Source organism: Atractosteus spatula, chromosome 1 (assembly GCF_055471065.1).
Source record: "Atractosteus spatula isolate fAtrSpa1 chromosome 1, fAtrSpa1.hap1, whole genome shotgun sequence".
Lineage (NCBI taxonomy): Eukaryota > Metazoa > Chordata > Actinopteri > Semionotiformes > Lepisosteidae > Atractosteus > Atractosteus spatula.
Window position 1 is genome coordinate 10,816,455 of NC_142706.1, and position 20,262 is coordinate 10,836,716.

General features: G+C 43.5%; 2 protein-coding genes across 2 annotated transcripts; one reads left to right on the top strand and one right to left on the bottom strand.

Annotated features, from left to right (window-relative positions):
* Positions 1-2,904: 2,904 nt before the first annotated feature.
* klb (klotho beta) lies at positions 2,905-11,258 on the top strand. The gene is made up of 5 exons (XM_088939595.1): positions 2,905-3,730; positions 5,296-5,809; positions 6,151-6,419; positions 8,633-9,782; positions 10,762-11,258. The coding sequence occupies exons 1-5, from the start codon at positions 3,002-3,004 to the stop codon at positions 11,181-11,183; spliced, it is 3,084 nt and encodes a 1,027-aa protein (XP_088795721.1). The 5' UTR covers positions 2,905-3,001; the 3' UTR covers positions 11,184-11,258.
* Positions 11,259-12,943: 1,685 nt separating this feature from the next.
* On the bottom strand, positions 12,944-18,888 carry rpl9 (ribosomal protein L9). Its single transcript, XM_088908440.1, has 7 exons — positions 18,783-18,888; positions 18,229-18,344; positions 16,667-16,762; positions 16,145-16,277; positions 15,538-15,618; positions 13,786-13,901; positions 12,944-13,098 (listed from the first exon to the last, which is right to left on the bottom strand). Exons 1-6 carry the CDS (start codon positions 18,871-18,873, stop codon positions 13,795-13,797), a joined length of 624 nt encoding a protein of 207 aa, XP_088764566.1. The 5' UTR covers positions 18,874-18,888; the 3' UTR covers positions 12,944-13,098; positions 13,786-13,794.
* Between the last annotated feature and the right edge of the window lie 1,374 nt (positions 18,889-20,262).

The following is a 20,262-nucleotide window of genomic DNA, read 5'->3' on the forward strand; positions in this document are numbered from 1 at the left end:
TCTCCTGATATTAGTATATAGCTGTCAATATACTGTAACATTTTTCGCCCGCCAGTATTAAATGCCCTTTGACCTATGTTCATCCAGCTGCGGTGCATTTTTTTGTTAAGTTCCTTTCCATGTACTGTGTTTGCTACTATGCCGATCTGGTATCATTTTCAAACTTGATTAGTTCATTAAATATGATTTAGGAAGAACAGACACCTATATATCTCTCAAAATGTAGCATTTGCTGTACAACTCATTTGTGCCCTCAATTTTCTATTAACCGATGCTGTATCCAATTTCACGTTTAATACCATCATGTTGTAGGAGACTCTAATTTTGCAAACTTGACTAGTTTTCCATAATAGTTAGAGGATTTTGGAGGAGCAGTAATCATTACACATATCCCAGTGGTCATATAATTAATAATTAATAAATTAACAAATAACACCAATTTGAGTATTCACCCCCTTATCAATACCCAGTTTTCTATTAGCCAGCTCACAATCCAGGTGCATACAGTTCATTGAATGTCTGACACCTGCAATTTGAGTATTCATCTCGTAGGAGGAACTTCATCAAAAGCCCTCCAAAAATCAAAATATACCAAACAGTGTGCTTGACATATCCATTAGTGTTGTTGCTTGTTCAAAGAGCTCTAACAAGTTATTTCAACAAGACATACCTTTCCGCTAGAATCTATTTTGATCATATCCTGTTTAGGTCTCTAATTATATAACCAAGCCCATGACAGAAGACCTATTATAGACTGATTTGTTTTTATATGTTATTACTAGGTTCAGCTTTGTTGCTTTTCCCCCTTAGTTTCAGAACTACAATGGCTGGAACACATCAGGCTCTGAAGATTTTTCTGAGGTTGTTCTAGTACCCATAACACTTCTGACTCACCAGTATAAAACACTATTTAACAGACTTTTGTCCATCTGCAGACTCAGGGATGTTGTCAGTTCCTTACTTGTTGACCTCTTGTGCAAAGTAATCATTTCATACTTCTGCCAATGCCGAGCCATCATGTACAATAAAGTCTGCCGTTATTATCCTGGATATGGTCAACATTATTGGAAGGCCGTGATTAGTAATGCCCAGGGGGGAAATTCGGCCAGGACACCAGGGGTATCACCCCCAGTCTTTTCAAGAAATTTCTAATAATCCCAGGACCTCAGTTTGACATTTTATCCAAATGATGGTGTTCTCCCAGTCCTGGCCAAATTTCCCCCTGGCCTTTACCAGTCATGGCCATCCTAAATCCCTATTCATAAACTGTGTTCATCGCTCTGTTCTCCTCCCCACTGAGAGCTGGTGTGTGGGGAGCTTACTGGTGCACTCTGGCTGCTGTCACATACAGTAATCCAGGTGGGGCTCCTTATTGGTGGTAGTGGAGGGGAGTCCCCATTACCTGTAATACGCTTTGAGCGGAGTTTCTAGAAAAGTGTACGTATAAGTGTAAGGAATTATTATTGGTAGTAGTAGTACTTTCAGAAGGGTACACATTGGACATATTTTTATACAGTTTTACATATATACTGTACATCACACATTTTAGTATTATAAAATAGTAGTTTTATCGTCTGTACTCTGTAATTGTTTGCACAGAGCCAGAGTTTTAATTTGAATTTTTAAATTGTCAGATTTCATTACCTGCTCTTGTCAGCATAAACAGCAAATGAAACTTGAATTAAAAAAATAACTGATGGCAAAACACTGAAATCAAATGTAAGCTCTAATTAGGAGGGTCTGGACACTGTCAATGAGGTTAAATGAGTCCTGTTTCATCTGAATTTTACGACGCCCTCTCCTGCAAGTCACATTTAATCTATCTTCTGGAAGAAGAAAGAGCAAGACGAGATTTTTTTTTAAATATTCCTTTAATTCTTTTCACATAGCCCTGAAAGGGCGATGAAAGAAAAATGATAAAATATCCCAAAGGCTTAGACAAAGTCTAAATTCACACATTATCGCCCATGAAATTAGTACAGAACATTTAAACATAAACATTTAAATATATTCCCAGGAGAAATACTGTATTTGTAGCTCATCATTCGGAAAAGAAATTGTATCTGTTTCTAATCTGAGCAAGATATTGATTCAGTGTCCCTGAAAAATCTGTAAAGAGTTAAAAAAACAATTGACGACAAATACTCCGCTTATGAATGTTTTGGTAGAATGTGAGAAGGCGGCAAAATATTTACAATTGACTTATTATGTATATATGGTAAAATGACCACCTACCAATATATTTTATTATATCCACATCCACATTGGATAAAGCAATGTGATCTTAACAAAACAATATTGCTTTTGTAGGACAATGTAATATCTATTCATAGCTGATGAGGTAAATGATTGGCTTGTCATGTGGTTTAAACATTTATGTTAAACAACTCATTTGACATTACCTATAAGATGACATCCTCTGTGCAAGAAGTATTTGCACAGAAAAGAAGATGAGACCCTTCCAGTGGTGGTCCAAGCTTGCTACTCTTCCACTACAAATTGTTTTTTTAAATCCTGTCATTTTCGCTGGCTGCTTCTTGCCAGTCTCTAATGAACGCCGATATTTGCTCAACACCTGCAGTGAAGGGGGTCTCTCAGATGGCATGCAGTCTGTGTGCACCGTGTGTGCACGTACAGTGCTCTGCCTGCTCAGCCTGTGCGTCTTTATTCCATTGTGCTGCAAGTGTGTGTGTGTCTGAGCAGTCTCCCAGGGCAGAGCGTGCTAGGAGCTGCCGAGCTGCCTTCCCGGAGCACACTTCTCCCTCCTAACTCATCCTTGGGATCACAGTTCAGGCTAATCATTGACAGAGGTCCAACTTGCAACAGAAGATTGTTGTGTTTTTTTTACCACTGGCACGATAAGGCAGTCCAGCAGCTCAGGTCTTCAGATGGACGCAGCTCAGCTCGGCTGAGCTCTTGTGTGCTTTCCCTGTCCTCTGCTCCAGCCGTCATGCTCGTCTCCCTCGGTTTGGGCTGGATCTGAGTCCCCGGGGAGCGCAGGATGTGTCCCCTTGCTTTAAAAAGCCTGTTTGTGCTGCTCCTGTGTAGCCGGGGGGCCGTGGTCTGCCTGCCAGGAGATGGAAGAGCCGTGTGGAGAGCGCAGTCCAGCTCGAGCCCCGTGGACGCCAGCCAGCTGTTCCTGCACGGCACGTTCCCCCGGGACTTCCTCTGGGGAGCCGGGAGCGCCGCTTTTCCGAGCGAGGGAGCCTGGGACCAGGACGGCAAGGGCCCCTCCATTTGGGATCACTTCACTCGCTCCCAGCAGAGCCTGAGGTCTGGCACCTCCAGCGACAGCTACAGGCTGTGGGAGCAGGACGTGGAGCTGCTGAAGCACCTAGGGGTGCGGACCTACAGTTTCTCCATTTCGTGGCCCCGGCTGTTCCCCAATGGGACCGGCGGGGCCCCCAACCTGCCGGGGGTGGAGCACTACAATCAGCTGATTGACCGGCTGAAGCAGGAGGGCATCGAGCCCGTGGTCACCCTCTACCACTGGGACCTGCCCCTGGCACTCCAGCAGCGCCACAGCGGGTGGCACAGCGACGCCCTGGTGGATGCCTTCGAGGGCTACGCCGCCTTCTGCTTCCAGAGCTTCGGGGACCGCGTCAAGTACTGGGTGACAATGCACAACCCCTACGCGGTCGCCTGGCATGGCTATAGGACAGGCGTGCATGCCCCCGGAGAGAGAGGGAACCTCACAGCTGTCTTTGCTGTGGCTCACAATCTAATCAAGGTGAGGTAGCGCGGCTGATAAGACGTAATGGTTTTTTTTTTCCATGCCTGATCTATCTGCAGCCTGGCATCATTCGTTCAAGGACCCAGTCGCTCTCACACAAAGCCTGACTTTGTCATTTGTTTCTCAAGCGAAGCTGCTCCGGTTGCCTTCTTGTTATGTGCATGGCATAGTCTGCTCTACGGTCAGTCATAATGATTATTTATTTAAGGCTCAGTGGAGAATGGGGAAGGAAATGCAAGGGCAATATAGCATACACTTCTCCAGTGCCTATGATTTATTTATCATGATAGTCAGGACTTTGGTCTTTTGGTTCAGACACCGAGAGGTAATGAAATCCATAGGGGAGAATTCTGAAGAGTTCAATTCTGTTCCTTTTTTTTTTAGAATTGTTCTGTAAACTTCAATTCCCCTGTTTCCTGCATTTTGCAAAAGGAACAGCAACAGCCCAACTTCATATTGAATAATAGTGATAGCTTGACAAACACAGACCACTGTAGTTTTTAAAGCTCATGCTAAAACAAAACTAATTTAAAACTTGCCATGTGTCTGAATGAAACAACACCAGCCCGCACTGCTGGCTTCATTTTCTCACCCTGACAAAGTCAGAATTAGGAGTCCCAGAATAATCCTAACAACCCATTTCCTGTATTTTATATATAAATATAAACTGCAAGGAATAACCCGCTGTTGTCATGTGCCACAAAAACATGGTTATATTAAAAAATGTTCAGGTTTTGCAAAGCAGCCTGTTTAGAGTTTGAGTACCTATAAAAATCTTAACTTAATACATAACCAGCAACAATTACTTCCAATTCTTTAAACTGCCATTTTGCATTGACTCTTTTACTGCTTTCTCATGTTGTACTATGCCCACACCAGAAAAGGCAAACCACTTAAATGTCACGTAAGTGAAGAAATGAGATTTAAAAACAGGAATTAAAGTCAGGGAATTATGATAGTCTTACATTACTTGAGATATATAATATATTTCGAGTAAGAAAAATATATATGTTTTGGGCACGATGAAAAGATTCTAATGAATGACAATTCTGATTTCACATGGGGTAAAATGAAAAGCGCCGATATGATACTATATTTCTGTAAGAGTTGACTCGTGATTACAAACCCAGACTCTGACAACAGGTTTCCGTTACGCAGGAAGAAGCCTCTAGCAAATAAAAAGCTGCCATCTAGTGTTAGTTTTGAAAACTGCGATGACAGGGTAGGTCATGATTGACAGCACGGGGACCCCTTGCTGAGCCCCGAGTTTCTGGAAAAGCCAGGTGTACAGCAGAGGGCTTGAAGAGTTTTTCTAGTAGCCTTTTAATAGAACATTTTCTGTTTGAAGAATCTCACCTGTGACCCTGTGTTGTATAATGAAATTGCACTTGAGTGGATCACTAATGCTTCTGAATAATAAATCATTTCTATTTGTGATGACCCTCAAATTGAACAAAAATGTGTTCTTTTTCCTTAAAAGGCTATTTTAAAAAAAACTCAATCCTTGACGACTGAAACACTGATGCTTGTTCTTGCTCTTTTGATTGCCTGTTTTGTCTTAGGCCCACGCAAAAGCGTGGCACACGTACGACAGGAGATTTCGAAAACTTCAGCAGGGACAGGTGTCCATAGCTCTGGGATCTCACTGGATAGAGCCGGAGGGAGGGAAAGCCAGCCCATTCAACTTGGAAAAATGCCAGGAGTCTATGGAGGCTGTTCTGGGCTGGTTTGCAGAGCCCATATACGGACAAGGGGACTACCCAACCCTCCTGAAAAACAGTACTCATGGCTTCCTCCCTGCCTTCACTGCAGAAGAGAAGGACAACATTAAGGGGACTGCAGACTTCTTCGCTTTTTCGTTTGGGCCCAACAGCCTAAGGCTAGTACACAACTCAGTGAGGTTTGGCCAACACGTGTCACTGAGCCTGAGACAGGTGCTGAACTGGATTAAACTTCAATACAACAATCCCAGAATTCTCATTCTGGAGAATGGCTGGTTCTCAGACACCAGTGTGACTACGGAAGACACTATGGCCATCTACGTGATGAAAAAGTTCATAAACCAAGTTCTGCAGGGTGAGTATTAGGTGTAGGGTGTTGCTGGGTGCTGCTGTTCATGAGTTGGTCGGTAATATTGTTTCCACAATTCACTTTTAAGGAGTCAGCCCTTTGTGTAAGTTTCAGAACCAGAATCTGTGTGAATGATTGTGTTGCTGTTTAAACTCTTCCAGAAACTGATGGAGTATTTTAGGAAAACCCAGGTATTTAATAAAAGTTAGACTTATTATAAATGCATTATTGTCAAATGTACAGGTACTTGATGTGCACTTCACTTTATCAGGAAAGAGGTGAGCCTTTCACAACCTTACAGAGAAGAACGCCAAGCTTCATGTTTCGGCTTTGTCTTGATCTTTCAGCAATGCTACATGATGGTGTGCAAGTCCTGGGTTATACCTTGTGGTCTCTAGTGGATGGCTTTGAGTGGAATTTTGGCTATTCGATGAGGAGAGGGCTGTTCTACGTGGACCCCAACAGCAAAGACAAAGCAAGAATCCCCAAGACATCAGCTGCTTTCTACAAACAGGTCATCAAAGACGGGGGCTTCCCTAGAAGGGAGGGGGACGAGGCTGTCCAGGGCCAGTTCCCCTGCGACTTTCACTGGGGCGTCTCCGACTCCGTACTGCAGGCAAGTGAAAAGGGCAGGAGGAGACAATGTGCACTTCTCTGGGAATAATCAGGGGTTAACTTGTAATAAAGCAAAGGTCCTAGCTCTCAAGCCTTACAGCTCAAGCATTGCAAGATATACCTGCAATCCACTTTGCACCGAGTACGCACTGGGTCTGAAACAGCATCATTGCCGTCTTCATGCACTTGTGCGGCGAGATAGATCTCATGATACAGTGCAGCACGCTTTACCAAAAAGAAAACCATGACGTTGATGCTACCAGATACTTCCATAAGTGTGTCATGGAGAGCAAATTCTGATATATGATCTTCACATTGCCAAGTAACAGTGCCTGCAAATCAAGTGTTTTGGACATTTGCATTTCTGTGTGCTGTATAGTGTTCTCCCCAAAATGGTGAACTGCAACTGGATTATGCCAAGCACCCACACAAAAACAAGTACTTGTCCTACGTACTTGTACTTGGACAGTGTAAGACTGCCTGGAAACAATTATATTAACAATTTTCAGCAATGTACGTGTGTGTGTGTCATTTTTTTGTTATTGCATTTAACAAATATTGTGCTCTATTGGCCTGCATTACCTTCTGTAAATATTGAAAAGGTGGGGACACTGATTTTTAGGTTCAGGGTTAACCGTGAAAGTTTAAACCCAATTTTTAAACTGTTGACAGTTAGGCTTTTCTGTGGTGTAAGAGTGATGACCGGATCTCCATTCGCGTTCGCCTGCTTGAGTCACATATAATGGACAATCAGTTATCAGCATTATAACTCCTCTATCCTAGACCAGCTATGCTAGAGTTCTACAGCTGGAGAACTCTACACTGTCTAGATTTCATGGGACTCTTTCAGTGCACTGAGCCTTGTTACATACGATAGAAACTAACATCTTCAGGGCGTAGGTAAAGTCATTTTACTGGAGTTCTAAGCTAGCATGTCTTCAGCTTCAGGTTTTTCTCAAGACAGTTCAACCTTCACAAAAACAACATAAACAAGGCTGCTAATTTTCAGCTTGCTCCCATGAGTCCTCCTGGTCCTCCTTCCTTTAATGGCTTAAAATAATCTCTAGGTAGTACTTTTGAATTGCGGCTCTGATACACCAGCCCTCTACTGTGTATACCAGAACCCTTAAATTTCTGGCTTGGATGAAATCAGCGCTCTGTTAATTTCATAATGCAGTGGATTCACGTCAGATACAGGAAGCCAACTTCCAGCAGCAGCTGTAACTGTAAAGAGCAAAGCCAGTGCGATTATTCTTGACAAAGAGCTCCTGCCACTTTATTCTCAATCAACAAATGACGTGCTAGGGACACGGTTTCATGCAAAAAAAGATGTCCTTCCAGGAGATACTGATCTCACGCACATGGAAATAAAAATAAGTAATTGAGAGAATTACTTATGTATTGATGTAAAAAAAGATTCCAGTGAACCCTTGTGATGAAGAGCAGGTTATTCACCATTAAAAATACGTTTCTTTTATTTCTCAATGACTACAACAGAGAAACGAACCTAATGATAATAGTGAAAACTAGGGGGAAGTGGATTTAACACTAACAAGAGAATAGGTGACACTTGCAGACAAAAGGTTGTTTGAGTCTGTAAAACAGACAGAGGAGATCCTGGGATCAAACCGTGTTAGCAATCAAATGAGCTAAATGTTGTTTTTTTTTACCTCCTCTTCATTTGTAGCCTTTTTGTGATCTTACAGATTGAGACATTTCTCCCAATTTCTTCTGAATTTAATCGAAATAGCAGAATCAGACATTTAAGGGTGAGAAAGTAGACGTGAGAAACAATTCAAACAGTTGTGCTCAAGGGGAAATTTAAGGGTGTTCTGATATTCAAGTCTTCTCATTTTTTCAACAGATTTCTATTCCAAATAGAAATAGGCCTGTTACAAAACCTGTCAATATCACAATATTAAGTTCTGACCTTTTCCTTCGTTTTTGATTCTTTGATCTTCTCTGCCATGCTGATCATAGCTTAGCTGACCCATAGTACAATGAACAACAAGGCAGAGATCAGCAAAAGAAACAGTAATCAGAAAAGGCGATCTAATGGCTGTTTAGAATTCTGTAAATTGCAGTTATCCATGTATACCGCTGCGCCAAAGACAGAAAAACCCCTTCTACACATGAAAAGTGCAGACTAAATCAAAATGTGAATACAGGAACCTCACTTACTCATTGGAGTCCCTGGGTCCCATTTCCCTGCAGGTGCGGTTCAGCCCCTCGTCCCCACAGTTCCTGGATCCGAACCTGTACCTGTGGAATGTCACGGGAGATGGCGCCCTCCATCCGATCTCCGGGATCCGGATGGAGACTCGCGGCCCCCAGTGCACAGACTTCCTGGCCATCCCGAAGCATCTCCAGCTGGTCCAGATGTCTGGGGCCGACCACTACAGGTTCGCGCTGAACTGGTCCCTTCTTCTGCCCAGCGGCGACCTGTCCGCCGTCAACCGAGAAGCTGTGCGATACTACAGGTGCGTGGTGACCGAGCTGCGGAAGCGCGGGGTCCAGGCGATGTTGACCTTGTACTCCCCTACGTTCCATCACCAGCTTGGCCTCCCCGCCCCCCTACACAAAGCTGGAGGCTGGCTCAACCGGACCACCATTGAGGCGTTCCGAGACTACGCCGCCCTCTGCTTCCGAGAACTGGGCCCGTGGGTGAAGCACTGGATTACCATCAACGAGCCCAACCGCCTGAGCCATGCATACAATGCCAGCGGCAGCGACGCCTACACCGCCGCGCACCACCTGCTCCTGGCGCATGCGGCGGCCTGGCGCCTCTACGACCGGGAGTACCGGGCCCGGCAGGGGGGCCGGGTGTCCCTCTCTTTGCACGCCGACTGGGCAGAGCCCGCCAACCCCTACCTGGACTCCCACGCGGCCGCCGCCCGCCGCTTCCTGCTCTTCGAGCTGGCCTATTTCCTCGATCCGCTCCTCGGCCCTGGCGACTACCCGGCACCCCTGCGCCGCTACCTGCGAGAGAAGACCGGGGCCGGCCTCTCCCGTTCTGCCCTCCCGGACGTCACCCCGGAGGAGAGGGAGGCCCTCCGGGGCGCCCTGGACTTTGTGGCCCTCAACCACTTCACCACGCGCCTGGTGACCCACCGGAGCGCCAACAGCAGCCGGAACTTGGATGACCGGGACTGCGAGCTGATGTCCGATATCACCTTTCCTGCCTCCCAGCTGGGCCTCTCTGTTGTGCCCTGGGGGGTCCGCAGAGTCCTGACCTGGGTCAGGGAACGGTACGGGGAAGAGGTGGAGATTTACATCACGGCCAACGGCGTGGACGAGCGGTCCCGGGACAACGACGTGGTGAGACAGTACTACATGAGGAGCTACCTGCAGGAAGTGCTGAAAGGTGAGACCCTGGGTGTAGCCCTGTGGCTATAGTTGGCAGCAACCGACAGCGTGCAGAGCCTTGTCAATCAGTTTCTTGCAGAGGGAAGACTGCTGTCTGGACAAACACTCTACTGTTACAGCCGACTGTACTATTCATAGTTAGAACCCGAAGCAGATTTATGAGATACCATTTCACAGAGTGAGAGCATCAATACTGAAACAACAGTATTTTCTCTGCTAGTCGGTCTTAATTTTCTGTCAATCACAAGACTTCTGTGAATGTGTGCTCCAAACTGAGGTATTCTACCACTCACAGTTAATCACTGTAGAAAGATATTCTTGAAGACTCAAGTTGGAATCTTATACAACCTATCCATTAACTTTTTAGCTAGCTTTGCCAGGTCTATAAGGAGCATTCTCATGCAAGGATGTGTACATAGTCCCACATACACTCTTTTTAGTTCTTAACATTTAACTTGCATTTAATTGATTTTGGGTACTGAAACCTCTTATTGGAAGCCTTATAATGCCATGGAGAAAAACATATTGCAGTTAAACACAATAATTATCTCCTTTAAAATTATCTCCTTTAAAATCACGCAGAACAGTGAACCCCCAGTAAAATGTGTCCAGCTAGTGACTGGGTGTGATCATCTGGAAGGTCAGTGTCAGTCTCATGTTCAGAATGAATCAGCCTGCAAGTTTCACTTGGGGCGCCGAGAATCATCTGACCTGGAACACTTTACATTGGAGCAGCCAAAAGCTCAACCCCGATGTTAAAAGGTTTTTACAGGTGCATTTTTTTTTGGGAAACCTAGAACGATCATTACTGACACGTTACGTTTTTCATCGCTGGGACATCGTATAAACGCCCCCGTATTTAAAAAGGTGTAGAAGGATCCATGCCAAATCCATACTGTGATCTACACGTCTCTAGTCTCTACATGTTCAGCTCATTCAGTGAACTAAATGAAACTCATTCCTCTTGTGCCTTTCAGCCCATCAGCTTGATCACGTGAATGTGAAAGGGTACTACGTGTGGAAGCTCCAGGACAAACATATCCCTCAGTTTGGGCTCTTCAACTCCCAGCTCTTCCAATCAACTGCCCGGTCCTCCGTCAATACGTACAGAGAGCTGATCGCCAACAGGGGCTTCCCCGCCTCGGGGCAGCTGGGAGTATCTTGTGAGGAAGAGGAAGGGGGTAGCTGTTCAGTCTGTGCCTTCGTCCTGGAGAGGAAGCCCTTCTTCTTCTTCGGGACCTGCCTCTTCGTCACTCTGAGTCTGCTCATCACGGTGCTCGCCGTCGCCAGGAGGAGAAGGAAGCCAAAACGCAGATCCCGGGCCAGTTCCAGGTGGGAGAGAGCGACCCTGCTCCAGCTCGGGAGCACCGTGAAGCAGAGGTGCTTCAGGAAGAACTAAACTGTGATGAACTGACGGGCGTTTTAATCCTGTTTTAGGGACGCGTTATCCAAGACGGTGGGTACCTAACATGTATATTTATTCGGTAGGTACTGTACGCATTAAGGAAAGACCTTCAGAACTTATTCAGCTCTGGTTAATATGCCTAATGTTTATCACTTTGTACTTAAAGTGGAAAGACTGGACTAATTATTCAGACATTGTTTTTACCAAGATATCAACTTATTTCTAAATGTTTCTGGGGGATCAATTCCGCTGCTGTAGAAACACATCTCTGAACCTGTCGACATCTTAAAAGGCCAAGTTTAAAGTTACTTTTGGGCATTACCTGAGGTGATGAAATTACTATGAACCAAAAAAAATCCAGTTTTACATTTTTGTTTTCAATCTAATGGTTTTAGAAATTAATTACAAGGGGTCAACTTGAGCACTTGACAAAACCTTTTATTCAAATTTGAAAGCAACATTTTTCAGACCCAAGGAAACATTTGTATTGAGCTGAATGCGAGTAAACTGAAGTATTTCAACTCGAGTCCTAACTCTGAACTACACTTCTGTACAAACTTGTGTAGTTTCTTCTCATGGTGACTTATTTAATTTTAGAGACACTAAAAGGAGACATTTTTTATCTGCGATATCTTCAGCAGACAGCATTGTAGGTGCTCAAGATGCAGGGAAATGATCACATCCAGAAATGTTCTGCTGCGAGAATAAATATTAATAAAGATATGTTGCGAACACTACTATACAACAGAGAACTCTGGATGATTATTTTAACCGCATATTATTCCCAAGACGTGTAATAACTAAGTGCAGTTCTCCATGTGTTAAAGGAAGAAAAATGTTTAATTTCATTTCACATCATTATCTTCATGCCAGACCAGATGAAATGTCTGGAAGAATTCAAGGACTACTGTACATTTGGAACCAATATAAATAAATTGTACCAGAAAATGCATTCCCCAAGACCACTTGAACAAAATATCCAGCCACACAGGTACAAGTAATTTACTACCAAATGAATAAACGAGATGGGACCCTTAGGTTCCATGTTCAAAAATAAATTGTCCCAATAGTCCCATGGGAGTAAATTGCTCAAGAATGTCCTTTACTTACTCCCCTGTTTCAGAGGACACCCAGACATATGGAATGTGCATGATTCCGGTTTTGTTTCAGTTCTTATAGCTCTATTTATATCTCCAGCACTTGAAGTATTGGGGAAAGGCATTACGACAGGGCAATTTATAGCGATTAGATCAATTGGGTATTTGAAAACCCAGGTACAAAGTAGCCCCCAGAACCCTCCAGGACTGGAGTTGTGCAGCTGGGCTCAAAACAATTTGAAGCTGGAATCTACTTAGATTTTCTAGTATGGCAAGTACAGAAGGACAGCCACAGCATGCTGGCTTCAACAACGTGGATGGGTAATTTGGTCTGTATTCCTACAATACTTTGTATCAGTTCATAAAGGAAACGGTATCAGTTCTCATTTAAATGCGCCTAAATAATTTTCACTTGTCTGCTCTGGTTCTGGTTCAGATGACATCTACTGGGTTGACTTTGTCAATGTCGTTTGTTCTTCATACCACTTGCATATTGAGCGAACCAACATCGGATGTTCTCAAGATGGGTCAAAATGTAATCTGTAAGCTCATATATGAGCATCCTCGATAAACAGTTCAGAAAGGTCTGCCTGAGCACTCCTACACTGCACTCGACAAGAAGGTGTATTCCTTAGAAAACAAACTCTCTGCATCATCTGGTGGCAAAAAAGATGGTTTTATTGTCTCAAAGAGGACAGATTTTACTCGCTGTGCAAATCAATAACAGTTGTCTTCTCGCTCACATAAATGCCATCCAGGAATTTTCGGATATCTTTCTTCTTCACTGTTGTAGCTTGTTGGGATCAGGGCAGCTGTACAGGAGAAGCACAGATTACCAACACAGAAACCTCAGCAGCAATCTAACTCAGTTTTACACCACAATTCTGAAAGTCTGGCAATTTATTAACTTTTAACCCTAAAGTTTATGCTGTCTAAACCAAGAAGTGTTAAACCCAGGTGTGAGAAATATCTTCCCGTGGGTTTTAGAAACACAAATGTTAATACCACACTGAAAAATAAAAAGCACAAGTTTTAGCCATGGAATCTTCCTCAGGTTTTACAAGGAGCCTGAAAAGAACAGTGAGCAAGGTGTCAACCTCAGTTAATTAAGCTCAGCTTCGGCTCTCCAGGACTAGAACCGGCAAAAAGCATTTAAGACCTGAAATTCTGAGGTACCAATCAAAAATTCATCTTGAAGCCAGGAAAAAATTCAAGCTTTCCAATTGCAAACACTTTACACTCGACACAGTTATCCAGGAACAACTAACAAATACTCTGGTGCTTATATTTCTCATTAATTTTCTGCGAAATCTTGCATTTATTCTAGTTTTCTGCACTTACTGGACCTGTTTTCCTAGATAAGCTTAATATTTTGAATATACACCTGGAGTGGTGCATATCACATAATGTGGCACAAATTACCAAAGACACACTTGGCACTTAATTGCTCAAAAGGGCAAGGTAAAAAAAAAAGCTTTGGCAATAAGGCACATTCTAACCTTAGAGGTTTATTGCTCTGGTTCCACAACTGTTCCCTTCTCCGAGACATAAATGCCATCCAGGAATTTCCTGATATCCTTGTTTTTGACTGTGGTTGCCTGCTGGATCAAAGCCGCTGGAAAATACAATATTCAGGTCAGTCAAACAGAACATGCAGCCATGGAATCATAAGACAAATGAGAGACTGAGGATTCTGAAATACAGTACAATAAGTACAATACATACCCCGTTTCGTCTCAAACCAGCAAAGAAATGGCAAAGAAAGGCAACTTATGTGCCATGGTGCATTCACAGGAAAACTGACTTAAGAGTTTGAGAAGCAATCTGCTCTCCTCAGATCTACCCAGAAGGCACCTGGTTTTTAAGAGCCAGGCATGTTTTGCACTGCAGCCTCTGGTCAGCCATTGCTGCTCCCAGTGGCCATTTATTTTGTGCACTGCGTTTCAACTGTGACAAAAAAATTATCCTTCTGAAGGAAGCTGGTGAAAACGTAATAAGTCGTTTTCTTCAAAAATCATAAGGTGCAAAAACGTGTGTTCATGAAAAATGTCTCCCAAGCAACAAATTGTTGCCACATCACAGAAGTAGCCTAACGCTGTATATGAAGTATGTGATATAGGCCTGATGAACAGTGCCTTCCATAAAGTTAATCTTTTTACGGTATATCAACTTTCAGAAAACTTAAGACTGGTCATGAAAGTCATATAAATTTACCCCTAAGAATTTCAGTTTATCAACAAACAGCTGAAGCCAAATTTCCTAAATTCTAAAAAAATGTATTCAGACATCACATACCATTTAATTTACCCACTACAATAATGAAAACACAGCTTATTAACATCTTCAATGCATAAAGTACTTCTTTAAACATGACCAATACTGCTGCTGCATTATTTGTTACGACATCAACAAAAAATATACATGCGACTGGATAACTGCTGCATCATAAAACTGAAGCCATGTCAGTTGACACGATACGGATAGAAACACTTAAGTCTGAAGCCTTCTAATACTAGCATCAGACCTTGATGAGAAAAAATGTCCAAATGTTAAGAAAATGTTGGTATACTCAACACTGAAATCTTTTTTTTTTAACCTGAAGATCATGGCTTAAAGTAAAAACTTTCAGAAACCTGCCTAAAACACCATAACCGGTTCAAATTCTGAAACATCAAAGTGTAAGAATAATGATGGATGTACAGTACAATTCTCCAATTTGCACTCTGCACATTGATGTTCTGCCATTTATAAGGAAGATACTAAATAGCAAATAACCATTTATACTTCGTATGCAGATGAATGTTTGCAATTTAAGTCCAGTTGATCCAAGGAGGAACGTGGAATTTCCCTTCCACAGATATGGCAGAATACCCTGGAGAAGCATGCTGTCCGAGGGTTTTTCACCAAAACTAAGCCCAGCATTAATACATTGGTTTAACACTGGTCTGGTTCTATCCAGAGGCATACTCCACACGGTAATATCCAGGTTTACAGCAAGAGGAGTATGCTTAAAAAAGGTTAGCAACACCAAAATATAATCCACTCATGAGGACAGCAGATCACACTTATTGCTGCACTTGGAAATGGGAACCTTCAGCCAACACTATTGTTAATTCATCCAACAAATCCTCCACTGTCACTGCAAACAAAAACACTTTGGCACTGAGCTGTTGCAGGGCTGCAAAAGAGTCAAACAAAATGATCAAGTCTAAAACCCCAAATGACCAGAGACCCCCAGACAGAGCACTGACCTGAGTTGGACACGAGCTCGATGTCATTTCCCTCCAGGACCAGCTCATCTTTCTGTGCCTGGGAGACTGTGCATGACACACCTGAGCAACAAGAAAGAGTTTAGGATGTGTCACCTGTATGCCTCTTCAGAGGTGGCAGCAGCTCATTTTAATAAAACAAGTACACATCAAAACTATAGGGCAGTGTAAATACTCTGGAAAATTGTACCACAGAGAAAAGACAAACCTCACAGCAAGTTTCCACAAAACATCAATGTGAATTGACATGCATTAAGATCTCTTATTTCTTCCAAGGATTTTAAGAAGAAATTTCTACGGTTAAGAACTTCTTTAGAAACAACGAAGTAGCAGCTATATTTACTTAAGTAGCTGATAATCGGGAAGATCCAGATGCAGTTCTTTACACTCAAGAGCTGCACTCAGACAGTGAAAGGCAGACAGTAGGATTCACTTGCTCTAAGTTAAACTCCACTTCACAATAAATTACAGATGCACCTCAAATATCAAAAGGGTCATTCAAGTCCAGCTATCCTTTCCAAAATCAAATACTATGGGGCAATTCTTTATGAAATAAAAAAAATCCCGCAGCTCAATACAAAGCACCCACCTTGCCTCATGCGCACTCGGCGGATGTACTTCTCGCCCAGGAAGTTTCTGATCTCCACCAGGCTTCCACTCTCCTGCATCACCACGTTGATGGGGAAGTGAGCGTACACAGACCTCATCTTGTACCGGAAACCCTGCGCAAGGAACAAGACGCTCAACCTCCATCTTATCAACATTTAGCTTAGCGCACCCAGTGTGTGGGGTGTTGTTGTTGGCTGGGACAGATGAGTCCCCAAGTTAAAGATACCAGCAGGTCCACTGGTGAAGGACAGGTCTTCTGACCAGATTCAGAATTCAGACTCTAACTGTGCTGCCAGATACATCCAGTAGCTAGCTCTGTGGCCTGCTCATATGTCCTACTGCAAGCAAAAGCATTTACAGACGCACAACTTTCCAAACTATTTCTTCAGGTCACAGGAAAGCTTGTTCCTAAGAGAACACCGCTGACCTATTTTTGACTGACTGTCAGACAAACAACTCGAATACATTTCCCCCAGTCCACCACTGTCAGCTGATAACTCACCAGCGTCACACCCTTGATCATGTTCTGCACGTGGCTGCAGATGGTTCGGACTGTAGCCAGCTCTTTTCTGTTGCCCCACCATTTGTCGACTCGAAGCTGGAGAAGAGAGGAGCAGTCATTTAGTTGCAAGTCCACGGTAAGTCAACCCATAGTGCGAAATATCAGGTGCCTCCCCGACATTAAACAGAATGTCAAAACCACACACAATCTTGGACAGAGCCTTATCCCATCGCACTTGTTCAACAGTAACTGATTAATTAAAATGTTAAATAGTCACGTGACTGTTAAGTGCACTGTGGTTTCAGTCCAAATCTGACAATTATGAAACATGTACTAGCACCCAGATGTCACTTGTTAAATTTAACTGTTTGTTGAACACATCAATGGACTTCAATACATTCAATTCTTTCAGAGATTTAAAACAACTAGATTTGTTCCTTAACCACCAACCATTCCACTTTGTTAGTATCAACAAAAGCACAACACAAGACAAAGCCAGGGTGACTTCAAATTAACAATATGACAACCTCCAGAAAACTAGGAGAACTGTTCAAGGTTAAGAGCATTAACGCTGACAGTGTACAATCTTGCAGAACCCTGCAACCGGCATTCCTGAAACTCTGCTTAACACCCGAAAGTCTATTGAGAAGTACTACAGCCTTGAAGAGATAAATAGCTTAGTACATTTATAGCTGGAAGATTAGAGAGAATTTTAAGTAAATGATTAACAATGCAAACAAAAAAAACTTTGTTGTACTTTACGCTTCCCAACACACAGCAATTTTAAAAGGCGCCTGTGTGTTACATGTTGCTTAGCACAATAAATGTAGGCAGAAGCAGTGTGTCAATAGAATACAATGCTAAAGAAATACTCATGCAAGCTCTGGAGAGCACATTATTTTCCTGCATCTCTTGCAGGTGCTCCCTTATTAAGTCCGCAAAAGAAGTGATGGCCAATCCTGGAACTGAAGATCTGGTGTCTCTGCAAGTTCTCATTCTAACACAGCCCTTGATGCATCAAGTTTGGTCCTTTTAAACAATAATAGAACTGTTTAATTTCTCCTAGCTTTTCAGCTACAGGTAGTTTAAAAAGACACAGAAAGTCTGCTGACACACCAGCTCTCCAGAACACCCCTTTAACTCAACAAGGTGGAGTTAACTGGAACAAGTCACCCAGCCAAGTTACTGAAACAGATCCCATGAGATTTTTCAGGAAACAAGAACAGTTCATAATCAAGGGGAAGCCATTTGGCCCATGCAGTCTGTTACACAGTAGGTCACTGATCCAGGAATTTCATCCAGCTGTTATTTGACAAAAGCCTGGGTATCATCTTAAACACGCCTGGTTAACATGTTCCACACTCCTGCAACTCTTTGCGTAAATGCCTCCCATTCTCAGCTGTGAATGCACTTCTATGCTAGTTTTCACTTGTGTCCTTGGCATCTTGTTCTGCAGTTCATCCCGAAGAAGTTCAAAACAGCTGGAAGACATCCTAGGAGTTAACAAGGTACCGGCAAACACGCCATCCGCTCTGCTCCGCTCCCCCAGCCCAGCCCCTCACCTTCTTGTGCTTCTTGCCCAGCAGGCTCAGCTCCAGGTTGATGTGGTTGAACTCCCGCCGCAGAGTCCCGCGGGGTCCCTTCACGATCACGGTCCTTCCCTTCAACGTCACGTCGACTGCGGACACAACCGGAGAGGCCGGGTTAGTCTGCGGCTCACTGGGCACACCAAACACCCTCCGAGTAATCGTTTGAGGTGTCCTGCCAAGCCAAACTGAGATCTTGCTTTTCCTGGCATGTTCCCGAATTGACTTTCCCCCCCCATCGGCATGCTCATCTGGATTCCGGAATGGAGAGTCTAATCAGTCTAAGATGGCTCACCTTTTTTCCCCTTCGGAAAAGGAGCCTTCAGAAAACTTCAGAATTCACTCTGCCACTACCATCATGAGTTAAACAACTAATAAATACAAGTGAGCCAGTTTCACAGGAGGTCAACCATGACATTACCTGCACCACACTTCACATACAAAGGCTGTACTCCCTGGAGCCTCTGCAGTTCCTATCTTTCCACACACTTTCCCTTTTCCACCATAGACAAAGGTTTACCACTGCTTACCGTTGTCGGGAATGTCGACGGTCTGGTTGCTGAGGATGGTCTTCATTCTGAGAGGAAACGACAATATGAACATTTCACTATACGTCTGCATGAACTGCAAAACTACTGTAGCGCCTTCTGCTCCTCAAGGAATAAAACTCCTAGCTTGTACGCTGTGCAGAAACACACACACCCCAGCTCAAGAGCCACAGTGCAGGAGGTGTCGTAGTCCTGTTTGTTATTCGCCACTTAAAGGTCACTCTGTGGCTGAACTTCTAAACTTTTACAACAAGGCTTCACAGCCCACACAGCTACAAGATGCTTTCACCTGGATTTTAGTCCACCTGGAAACTAAAACACTAAGCTGCTACTACTACAAACCAGCTGCTCTCTAGAACCGGATTTTAGATTTCTAACCAAATTCCTTTGGAAAAGGAAAGTCACAAGAGTAGGTTAGACATTCAAATTGGTTCTGTGTCAAGACCCGAGTTTTAGTCCAACTCATCATTATGGGTTTCCTTTCTGGAGCAGCCGACTCCAGAACTGACATTTTGGATGGGAGCGTTTCCGGATACAATTTCCATCAGCATCTTCAAAGCTCTTTGCAAGGGTACAGTACAGCCCAGCTCGGGGTTTTCTCAACAAGTTGAGGGGACACGGCTCAGAGGTGCAACAGCTGAACAGGTGCCTTCAGAAAACAGACCCACTGGAGTTACAGCCCAGGGAGCCGCTCCAGGACCTGGCCTGGACAATCCTCACTCTCACAACAACGCAAGCAAAATAATTACGATGTACAGCAAATACAAACTTGAACACCAACGACTCCCACTCGCTTAAAAAAAAAAAACCACTTCATACGCGTCCAATAAAACAAGAACACGTTTCTTCAGTTAGAATGACATTTTAAGCAACAGTAGGGCGAGTGTGCTCCCCTCTGTCTAAGCATATCTTAAAATGCAAAAATTAAGGGATCAAGAAGGCATTAGAGCAACATTTGCCAGTTTTATACTTGTGTACCTAATGCGACTCTAAAACAGTTCAAAGAGTCAGGGAAGCGACGATCAGGAGTTAAAACTTAATTCTTAATGTCTAATGTGTCTAGCGATCCCGACAAATCTTGTCCGTTAGGGCAAACACACTTTGAGGAAAAATATAAACCATGCTTCGTGAGAAGGCGAGTGCAATCCCGCGACTAAAACGTCAATAGGTCAGAATATTCCCGGGTAGGAGGGAAAGGCCCTACTGTTACTTATCATCCATAGAAAGAAGCCCGACCGGCACTTTAAACATCACTTTCGTCCGTTTCATCTGTGCTTAATCGCCCTAATACACATCATAATACATCGAAGGAGAGTTCTGTAACGCTTTACGGGCTCTCGTAAATTTGTATATTGCCCACTGCGCTTAGATTAAAAAAGATTTCAATGCAACTGAAATCCATTCTCACTCTCCTTACCTTGATGCTGGTAGAGGAAAGGAAGAAGGAAGGACGTCATCACGC

Bases quoted from the DNA above. Each gene is read 5' to 3' on its own strand.
- klb (XM_088939595.1), top strand. From the start codon at position 3,002: ATGTGTCCCCTTGCTTTAAAAAGCCTGTTTGTGCTGCTCCTGTGTAGC. The intron at 3,731-5,295 runs GTGAGGTAGCGC...GTTTTGTCTTAG, and splicing joins TGGCTCACAATCTAATCAAG to GCCCACGCAAAAGCGTGGCA. The intron at 9,783-10,761 runs GTGAGACCCTGG...TGTGCCTTTCAG, and splicing joins CCTGCAGGAAGTGCTGAAAG to CCCATCAGCTTGATCACGTG.
- rpl9 (XM_088908440.1), bottom strand. From the start codon at position 18,873: ATGCAGACGTATAGTGAAATGTTCATATTGTCGTTTCCTCTCAGAATG. The intron at 16,763-18,228 runs GTGAGGGGCTGG...TCTCTTCTCCAG, and splicing joins TGGGCAAGAAGCACAAGAAG to CTTCGAGTCGACAAATGGTG. The intron at 15,619-16,144 runs GTGGGTGCTTTG...CTTGTTGCTCAG, and splicing joins CCGAGTGCGCATGAGGCAAG to GTGTGTCATGCACAGTCTCC.